General features: G+C 41.0%; 1 protein-coding gene and 2 long non-coding RNA genes across 20 annotated transcripts in view; 1 reads left to right on the forward strand and 2 right to left on the reverse strand.

Annotated features, from left to right (window-relative positions):
• The window catches only part of LOC118377113 (uncharacterized), a 32531-nt gene extending 24227 nt beyond the window's left edge, over nt 1-8304 (forward strand). For both annotated transcript variants that reach the window (XM_052460852.1, XM_052460851.1), the window contains exon 9: nt 7942-8304. In XM_052460852.1, the coding sequence (XP_052316812.1) occupies nt 7942-8185 (244 nt within the window). In that variant the 3' untranslated portion in view covers nt 8186-8304. The remainder of the gene's footprint in view (nt 1-7941) is intronic.
• On the reverse strand, nt 8-7557 carry LOC127907127 (uncharacterized). The gene is made up of 5 exons (XR_008063300.1): nt 7512-7557; nt 3932-7213; nt 1692-2675; nt 424-1542; nt 8-196 (listed from the first exon to the last, which is right to left on the reverse strand). It is a non-coding gene; the product is annotated as an uncharacterized LOC127907127 (long non-coding RNA).
• A 1570-nt stretch (nt 8305-9874) lies between the features above and the next one.
• LOC127907128 (uncharacterized) lies at nt 9875-10753 on the reverse strand. 17 transcript variants are annotated; one of them, XR_008063306.1, is made up of 5 exons: nt 10610-10753; nt 10450-10514; nt 10202-10326; nt 10042-10171; nt 9875-10006 (listed from the first exon to the last, which is right to left on the reverse strand). It is a non-coding gene; the product is annotated as an uncharacterized LOC127907128 (long non-coding RNA). The 17 variants fall into 17 exon arrangements; XR_008063317.1 differs by having other exon boundaries at nt 10042-10106; nt 10172-10261; nt 10385-10514; XR_008063309.1 differs by having other exon boundaries at nt 10042-10141; nt 10172-10261; nt 10385-10514.
• Between the last annotated feature and the right edge of the window lie 423 nt (nt 10754-11176).

The raw sequence follows: 11176 nt of genomic DNA on the forward strand, positions 1-11176 counted from the left end.
TTGCAGTGTTGTACTAAAATTGACGATAAAGTTGATACGATCTCGTCTGGGTTCTGATGATACTTTGATGTGTTTGAATACACAGTGGAAGAACAAATTGGGGAACGGAAATATGACCTATTAGGGGAACGGAAATATGACCTATTAGGGGAACGGAAATATGACCTATTAGGGGAACGGAAAGAGGAAATATGACCTATTAGGGGAACGGAAAGAGGAAATATGACCTATTAGGGGAACGGAAAGAGGAAATATGACCTATTAGGGGAACGGAAATATGACTTATTAGGGGAACGGAAAGAGGAAATATGACCTATTAGGGGAACGGAAATATGACCTATTAGGGGAACGGAAATATGACCTATTAGGGGAACAGAAAGAGGAAATATGACCTATTAGGGGAACGGAAATAGGAAATATGACCTATTAGGGGAACGGAAATATGACTTATTAGGGGAACGGAAAGAGGAAATATGACCTATTAGGGGAACGGAAATATGACCTATTAGGGGAACGGAAATATGACCTATTAGGGGAACAGAAAGAGGAAATATGACCTATTAGGGGAACGGAAATATGACTTATTAGGGGAATTGAAAGAGGAAATATGACCTATTAGGGGAACAGAAAGAGGAAATATGACCTATTAGGGGAACGACAAGAGGAATTTATGACTTATTAGGGGAACGGAAAGAGGAAATATGACCTATTAGGGGAACGGAAATATGACCTATTAGGGGAACGGAAATATGACCTATTAGGGGAACGGCAAGAGGAAATATGACCTATTAGGGGAACGGAAAGAGGAAATATGACTTATTAGGGGAACGGAAAGAGGAAATATGACCTATTAGGGGAACGGAAAGAGGAAATATGACCTATTAGGGGAACGGAAAGAGGAAATATGACCTATTAGGGGAACGGAAAGAGGAAATATGACTTATTAGGGGAACGGAAAGAGGAAATATGACTTATTAGGGGAACGGAAAGAGGAAATATGACCTATTAGGGGAACGGAAATATGACCTATTAGGGGAACGGAAATATGACCTATTAGGGGAACGGAAAGAGGAAATATGACCTATTAGGGGAACGGAAATATGACTTATTAGGGGAACGGAAAGAGGAAATATGACCTATTAGGGGAACGGAAATATGACCTATTAGGGGAACGGAAATATGACCTATTAGGGGAACAGAAAGAGGAAATATGACCTATTAGGGGAACGGAAATATGACTTATTAGGGGAACGGAAAGAGGAAATATGACCTATTAGGGGAACAGAAAGAGGAAATATGACCTATTAGGGGAACGACAAGAGGAAATATGACCTATTAGGGGAACGGAAAGAGGAAATATGACTTATTAGGGGAACGACAAGAGGAATTTATTACTTATTAGGGGAACGGAAAGAGGAAATATGACCAATTAGGGGAACGGAAATATGACCTATTAGGGGAACGGAAAGAGGAAATATGACCTATTAGGGGAACGGAAAGAGGAAATATGATTATTAGGGGAACGGAAAGAGGAAATATGACCTATTAGGGGAACGGAAATATGACCTATTAGGGGAACGGAAAGAGGAAATATGACTTATTAGGGGAACGGAAAGAGGAAATATGACTTATTAGGGGAACGACAAGAGGAATTTATGACTTATTAGGGGAACGGAAAGAGGAAATATGACCTATTAGGGGAACGGAAATATGACCTATTAGGGGAACGGAAAGAGGAAATATGACCTATTAGGGGAACGGAAAGAGGAAATATGACTTATTAGGGGAACGGAAAGAGGAAATATGACCTATTAGGGGAACGGAAATATGACCTATTAGGGGAACGGAAAGAGGAAATATGACTTATTAGGGGAACGGAAAGAGGAAATATGACTTATTAGGGGAACGACAAGAGGAATTTATGACTTATTAGGGGAACGGAAAGAGGAAATATGACCTATTAGGGGAACGGAAAGAGGAAATATGACCTATTAGGGGAACGGAATGAGGAAATATGACCTATTAGGGGAATGGAAAGAGGTAATATGACTTATTAGGGGAACGGCAAGAGGAAATATGACTTATTAGGGGAACGGAAAGAGGAAATATGACTTATTAGGGGAACGGAAAGAGGCAATATGACCTATTAGGGGAACGGAAAGAGGAAATATGACTTACTAGGGGAACGGAAAGAGGAAATATGACTTATTAGGGGAACGGAAAGAGGAAATATGACTTCTTAGGGGAACGGCAAGAGGAAATATGACTTATTATGGGAACGGCAAGAGGAAATATGACTTATTAGGGGAACGACAAGAGGAATTTATTACTTATTAGGGGAACGGAAAGAGGAAATATGACCAATTAGGGGAACGGAAATATGACCTATTAGGGGAACGGAAAGATGACCTATTAGGGGAACGGAAATATGACCTATTAGGGGAACGGAAAGAGGAAATATGACCTATTAGGGGAACGGAAAGAGGAAATATGACTTATTAGGGGAACGGAAAGAGGAAATATGACCTATTAGGGGAACGGAAATATGACCTATTAGGGGAACGGAAAGAGGAAATATGACTTATTAGGGGAACGGAAAGAGGAAATATGACTTATTAGGGGAACGACAAGAGGAATTTATGACTTATTAGGGGAACGGAAAGAGGAAATATGACCTATTAGGGGAACGGAAAGAGGAAATATGACCTATTAGGGGAACGGAATGAGGAAATATGACCTATTAGGGGAATGGAAAGAGGATATGACTTATTAGGGGAACGGAGAGAGGAAATATGACTTATTAGGGGAACGGCAAGAGGAAATATGACTTTTTAGGGGAACGGAGAGAGGAAATATGACTTATTAGGGGAACGGAAAGAGGAAATATGACTTATTAGGGAACGGAAAGAGGAAATATGACTTATTAGGGGAACGGAAAGAGGAAATATGACTTATTAGGGAACGGAAAGAGGAAATATGACTTATTAGGGGAACGGAAAGAGGAAATATGACTTATTAAGGGAACGGAAAGAGGAAATATGACTTATTGGGGGAACGACAAGAGGAAATATGACTTATTGGGGGAACGACAAGAGGAAATATGACTTATTAGGGGAACGACAAGAGGAAATATGACTTATTATGGGAACGACAAGAGGAAATATGACTTATTATGGGAACGACAAGAGGAATTTATGACTTATTAGGGGAACGACAAGAGGAATTTATGACTTATGAGGGGAACGGAAAGAGGAAATATGACTTATTAGGGGAACGGCAAGAGGAAATATGACTTATTAGGGGAACGGAAAGAGGAAATATGACTTATTAGGGGAACGGAAAGAGGCAATATGACCTATTAGGGGAACGGAAAGAGGAAATATGACTTACTAGGGGAACGGAAAGAGGAAATATGACTTATTAGGGGAACAGAAAGAGGAAATATGACTTATTAGGGGAACGGAAAGAGGAAATATGACTTATTAGGGGAACAGAAAGAGGAAATATGACTTATTAGGGGAACGGCAAGAGGAAATATGACTTATTATGGGAACGGCAAGAGGAAATATGACTTATTAGGGGAACGGAGAGAGGAAATATGACTTATTAGGGGAACGGAAAGAGGAAATATGACTTATTAGGGGAACGGAAAGAGGAAATATGACCTATTAGGGGAACGGAAAGAGGAAATATGACTTACTAGGGGAACGGAAAGAGGAAATATGACTTATTAGGGGAACGGAAAGAGGAAATATGACTTCTTAGGGGAACGGCAAGAGGAAATATGACTTATTATGGGAACGGCAAGAGGAAATATGACTTATTAGGGGAACGACAAGAGGAATTTATTACTTATTAGGGGAACGGAAAGAGGAAATATGACCAATTAGGGGAACGGAAATATGACCTATTAGGGGAACGGAAAGATGACCTATTAGGGGAACGGAAATATGACCTATTAGGGGAACGGAAAGAGGAAATATGACCTATTAGGGGAACGGAAAGAGGAAATATGACTTATTAGGGGAACGGAAAGAGGAAATATGACCTATTAGGGGAACGGAAATATGACCTATTAGGGGAACGGAAAGAGGAAATATGACTTATTAGGGGAACGGAAAGAGGAAATATGACTTATTAGGGGAACGACAAGAGGAATTTATGACTTATTAGGGGAACGGAAAGAGGAAATATGACCTATTAGGGGAACGGAAAGAGGAAATATGACCTATTAGGGGAACGGAATGAGGAAATATGACCTATTAGGGGAATGGAAAGAGGAAATATGACTTATTAGGGGAACGGAGAGAGGAAATATGACTTATTAGGGGAACGGCAAGAGGAAATATGACTTTTTAGGGGAACGGAGAGAGGAAATATGACTTATTAGGGGAACGGAAAGAGGAAATATGACTTATTAGGGGAACGGAAAGAGGAAATATGACTTATTAGGGGAACGGAAAGAGGAAATATGACTTATTAGGGGAACGGAAAGAGGAAATATGACTTATTAGGGGAACGGAAAGAGGAAATATGACTTATTAAGGGAACGGAAAGAGGAAATATGACTTATTGGGGGAACGACAAGAGGAAATATGACTTATTGGGGGAACGACAAGAGGAAATATGACTTATTAGGGGAACGACAAGAGGAAATATGACTTATTATGGGAACGACAAAAGGAAATATGACTTATTATGGGAACGACAAGAGGAATTTATGACTTATTAGGGGAACGACAAGAGGAATTTATGACTTATGAGGGGAACGGAAAGAGGAAATATGACTTATTAGGGGAACGGCAAGAGGAAATATGACTTATTAGGGGAACGGAAAGAGGAAATATGACTTATTAGGGGAACGGAAAGAGGCAATATGACCTATTAGGGGAACGGAAAGAGGAAATATGACTTACTAGGGGAACGGAAAGAGGAAATATGACTTATTAGGGGAACAGAAAGAGGAAATATGACTTATTAGGGGAACGGAAAGAGGAAATATGACTTATTAGGGGAACAGAAAGAGGAAATATGACTTATTAGGGGAACGGCAAGAGGAAATATGACTTATTATGGGAACGGCAAGAGGAAATATGACTTATTAGGGGAACGGAGAGAGGAAATATGACTTATTAGGGGAACGGAAAGAGGAAATATGACTTATTAGGGGAACGGAAAGAGGAAATATGACTTATTAGGGGAACAGAAAGAGGAAATATGACTTATTAGGGGAACGGAAAGAGGAAATATGACTTATTAGGGGAACAGAAAGAGGAAATATGACTTATTAGCATTTAGTCTACCTTTATTTGTTTTTTTAGAAATCATTTTTTTTTCGTTCTTCCCCCCATTCTGCAGAGTGGCCTTATATACAGTGCATTCACTTATATTTACTTTTCTGTGACGTCACCTTGTGATGATGTTTGACCTACTCAGGCGCTGGTGCTGTACTGTACTGTGCAGGATTACAGTGCATTCGGAAAGTATTCAGACCCCTTGATTTTTTTTTACACATTTTGTTATGTTACAACCCTGTTCTAAAATGGATTCAATTGTTAATTTTCTCTCATCAGTCTACACACAATACACCATAATGACAAAGCAAAAACAGGTTTTTAGAAATGTAATTGAAATGGATAACATTTATTAAAAACAAAAAACTGAAATATTACATTTACATCAGTATTCAGACCCTTTACTCAGTACTTTGTTGATGCACCTTTGGTAGTGATCACAGCCTCAAGTCTTCTTGGGTATGACGCTACAAGCTTGGCACACCTGTATTTGGAGAGTTTCTCCCATTCTTCTCTGCAGTTCCTCTCAAGCTCTGTCAGGTTGGATGGGGAGCATTGCTGCATAGCGATTTTCAGATCTCTACCAGAAATGTTCGATCAGGTTCAAGATGGGCCACTCAAGGACATTCAGAGACTTGTCCCGAAGCCACTCATGCATTGTCTTGGCTGTGTGCTTGGGGTCGTTGTGCTGTTGGAAGGTGAACCTTCGACCCAGTCTGAGGTTCTGAGCACTCTGGAGCAGGTTTTCATCAAGGATCTCTCTGTACTTTGCTCCGTTCATCTCAATCCTGACTAGTCTCCCGGTCCAAATGCTGAAAAACATCCCTGCAGCATGATGCTGCCACCACCATGCTTCACCGTAGGGATGGTGCCAGGTTTCCTCCAGACGTGACGCTTGGCATTCAGGCCAAAGAGTTCAATCTTGGTTTCATGAGACCAGAGAATTTTGTTTCTCATGGTCTGAGAATCCTTTAGGTGCCATTTGGCAAACTCCAAGCAGGCTGTCATGTGCCTTTTACTGAGGAGTGGCTTCCCTCTGGCCACTTTTACAATAAAGGCCTGATTGGTGGAGTGCTTCAGAGATGGTTGTGCTTCTGGAAGGTTCTCCCATCTCCACAGAGGAGATCTGTCAGAGTAACCATCGGGTTCTTGGTCACCTCTCTGACCAAGGCTCTTATTCCCCGGTTGCTCAGTTTGGCCGGGCGGCCAGCTCTAGGAAGAGTGTTGGTGGTTCCAAACTTCTTCCATTTAAGAATGATGGAGGCCACTGTGTTCTTGGGGACCTTCAATGCTGCGGACATGTTTTGGGTGCCCTTCCCCAGATCTGTGCCTTGACACAATCCTGTTTCAGGACTCCGAGGACATTTCCTTCGACCTCATAGCTTGGTTTTTGCTCTGACATGCCCTGTCAACTGTGGGACCTTTCCAAATCATGTCCAATCAATTGAATTTACCACAGGTGGACTCCAATCCAGTTGTAGAAACATCTCAAGGATGATCAACGGAAACAGGATGCATCTGAGCTCAATTTCGATTCCCACAGAAAATGGTCTGAATACTTCTGTAAATAAGGTGGACGCGGGATACTGTTGAGCGTGAAAAACCAAACCGCGTTGCAGTTGTTGACACAAACTGCTGCGCCTGGCACCTACGACTATACCCCGTTCAAAGGCACCTACTACCATACCCTGTTCAAAGGCACCTACGACTATACCCTGTTCAAAGACACCTACTACCATACCCTGTTCAAAGGCACCTACTACCATACCCTGTTCAAAGGCACCTACTACCAGACCCCTGTTCAAAGGCACCTACTACCATACCCTGTTCAAAGGCACCTACGACTATACCCTGTTCAAAGACACCTACTACCAGACCCTGTTCAAAGGCACCTACTACCAGACCCTGTTCAAAGACACCTACTACCAGACCCTGTTCAAAGGCACCTACTACCAGACCCTGTTCAAAGGCACCTGACTACCATACCCTGTTCAAAGGCACCTACTACCAGACCCTGTTCAAAGACACCTACTACCATACCCTGTTCAAAGGCACCTACTACCAGACCCTGTTCAAAGGCACCTACTACCAGACCCTGTTCAAAGGCACCTACCACCATGCCCCGTTCAAAGGCACCTACTACCATACCCTGTTCAAAGGCACCTACTACCATACCCTGTTCAAAGGCACCTACTACCAGACCCTGTTCAAAGGCACCTACTACCAGACCCCTGTTCAAAGGCACCTACTACCATACCCCTGTTCAAAGGCACCTACTACCATACCCCTGTTCAAAGGCACCTACTACCAGACCCTGTTCAAAGGCACCTACTACCAGACCCTGTTCAAAGGCACCTACTACCATACCCCGTTCAAAGGCATATTTTGTCTTTCCCATTCACCCTCTGAATGACACACATACACAATCCATGTCTCAATTGTCTCAAGGCTTTAAAAAAATCCTTATTTAACCCGTCTCCTCCCCTTCATCTACACTGATTTGAAGTGGATTTAACAAGTGATTTCAATAAGGGATCATATCTTTCACCTGGTCAGTCTGTCAAGGAAAGAGCAGGTGTTCTTAATGTTTTGTACACTCAGTGTAATATCTCAACTTTTTTTTAAATTTCTTTCCCGGTTCTAACAGAGTGCCACCTTTCTGCTTGCTGCACGGAACGAGTGACATCATAGTTCCGGAGGCATCTTCCCAGCGGTTCTCTGAGCTGCTCACCTCCCTCTCGATCAAGGCGTCCCTGTACCTCATGCCTAAAATGGACCACACCGAGATTGTCACCGATCTCATGGCGACAGACAGGCACTTCTACAACACAGTGTACAGCTGCATCAAACAGGAGTACAGCAAGTTCATAGGTCAGGTCTGTCACTGCTGAGCGTTCTTCTAGACCGGTCTTCTACACAACAAGGAAACTATAACTTAACTTCAATACATTATCCATTCATTAATTCATGATGTGCCGCAATTCTTCGTTTACATCTTTTCAGTAGCATTATTATGATACCTTGAACATTTTTGACTTAAAAAAAAACATTTAGCAGTTTTATCGCTCTGTTTTAATCTCAGTAATGATTCCACTTCTTCCTCTGGTGTTTTACTGTAGGATTGATAATGAGTTCCCTTTGTAAACAGACTGAATGATATTCATGATAGTTCCTGCGAAAACAGACTGAATGATATTTCTGATAGTTATTAAACAGACTGAATGATATTTCTGATAGTTCCCTGATCTTAAACAGACTGAATGATATTTCTGATAGTTCCCTGATCTTAAAAAGACTGAATGATATTTTGATAGTTCCCTGATTTAAACAGACTGAATGATATTTCTGATAGTTCCCTGGTGTTTTAGACTGAATGATATTTCTGATAGTTCCCTGATCGTAAACAGACTGAATGATATTTCTGATAGTTCCCTGATCGTAAACAGACTGAATTATATTTCTGATAGTTCCCTGATCGTAAACAGACTGAATTATATTTCTGATAGTTCCCTGATCGTAAACAGACTGAATGATATTTCTGATAGTTCCCTGATCATAAACAGACTGAATGATATTCATGATAGTTCCCTGATCGTAAACAGACGGAATTATATTTCTGATAGTTCCCTGATCGTAAACAGACTGAATGATATTTCTGATAGTTCCCTGATCGTAAACAGACTGAATGATATTTCTGATAGTTCCCTGATCATAAACAGACTGAATGATATTTCTGATAGTTCCCTGATCGTAAACAGACTGAATGATATTCATGATAGTTCCCTGATCGTAAACAGACTGAATGATATTCATGATAGTTCCCTGATCGTAAACAGACTGAATGATATTTCTGATAGTTCCCTGATCGTAAACAGACTGAATGATATTTCTGATAGTTCCCTGATCATAAACAGACTGAATGATATTTCTGATAGTTCCCTGATCGTAAACAGACTGAATGATATTCATGATAGTTCCCTGATCGTAAACAGACTGAATGATATTCATGATAGTTCCCTGATCGTAAACAGACTGAATGATATTTCTGATAGTTCCCTGATCATAAACAGACTGAATGATATTCATGATAGTTCCCTGATCGTAAACAGACTGAATGATATTTTAATATAATAGCTGCTGGATCTGATGAAGGAGAGATACCAGGCAAACCAAACATGCATTTGACATATTTGATCGACAGTAAGTCTGGTGTATGAGAATATTGGTTTATCTAGGATGCCTGTGAGCTATCCTAGAAGAGGGCCCAGTATACAGTATATCCAGACTCAGCCTTTATAGAAATATCGTTATATGACGTAGCCATGATTTCCGATGGGAGTCTCATGGACAGAAAAGTTTCAGATGAGTTTAACTTTTTGATTGGTCGATGGAGACGTTGGCCAATCAGACACACTCTGCACGGACCAAAATGAATCCCTTCTAATTCTGTTTCCGTTCTCCACGGATCAGTTTGGCCTTGTATAGCCAGTATTATGTGTACCATGTGGAACCCTAAATGGCACCCTATTCCCTACTTGGTGCACTACATTTGACCAGAGTCCTATGGGCAGTGCACTACATAGGGAATAGGGTACGGTTGGGACAGAGACTGATAGCAGTTCTATTGTATATTTTCTACTGATAATCTGTTGCATTAATATGGTCAACCCAGGGCACATTACCTTGTTTATGGTCAACCCAGGGCACATTACCTTGTTTATGGTCAACCCAGGGCACATTACATTACCTTGTTTATGGTCAACCCAGGGCACATTACCTTGTTTATGGTCAACCCAGTGCACATTACATTACCTTGTTTATGGTCAACCCAGGGCACATTACATTATCTTGTGTATGGTCAACCCAGGGCACATTACCTTGTTTATGGTCAACCCAGGGCACATTACCTTGTTTATGGTCAACCCAGGGCACATTACCTTGTTTATGGTCAACCCAGGGCACATTACCTTGTTTATGGTCAACCCAGGGCACATTACATTACCTTGTTTATGGTCAACCCAGGGCACATTACCTTGTTTATGGTCAACCCAGTGCACATTACCTTGTGTATTCAACCCAGTGCACATTACCTTGTTTATGGTCAACCCAGGGCACATTACATTATCTTGTTTATGGTCAACCCAGGGCACATTACATTATCTTGTTTATGGTCAACCCAGGGCACATTACCTTGTTTATGGTCAACCCAGGGCACATTACCTTGTTTATGGTCAACCCAGGGCACATTATCTTGTTTATGGTCAACCCAGGGCACATTACATCATCTTGTTTATGGTCAACCCAGGGCACATTACATTATCTTGTTTATGGTCAACCCAGGGCACATTACATCATCTTGTTTATGGTCAACCCAGGGCACATTATCTTGTTTATCTTCAACCCAGGACACATTATCTTGTTTATCTTCAACCCAGGACACATTATCTTGTTTATCGTCAACCCAGGAGAACATTACATTATCTTGCTTAATTAAATGTTAGGACATCAACTATATAGTACATGTGATTAAATGCATTCAGTACATTGTTCTACAGCGTTGGGGTCGATTCCATTTCAATTCAGGAAGTAAACCTTTCAACAGGACTGATGGAGGTCATTGGAATTTCAGGGTACTTCCTGGAGTACTTCCTGGAGTACTTCCTGGAGTACTTCCTGGAGTACTTCCTGGATTGACCCAAAACCTTGTTACTGTACTTAACATGTTCAATATCTGCTGTTAATAGTTATGCATATTGGTTCAATAAAGTTATTAACACGTGTAAAATACATTGTAAGGATTATTATTGTTTACATTTTTTTTTAAATAACTGCAAAATGATTTGTTCGTTGGCAATAGGTTCTCATAGTTTTATAGTAGAATA

The sequence above is a fragment of the Oncorhynchus keta genome, chromosome 14 (assembly GCF_023373465.1).
Source record: "Oncorhynchus keta strain PuntledgeMale-10-30-2019 chromosome 14, Oket_V2, whole genome shotgun sequence".
Lineage (NCBI taxonomy): Eukaryota > Metazoa > Chordata > Actinopteri > Salmoniformes > Salmonidae > Oncorhynchus > Oncorhynchus keta.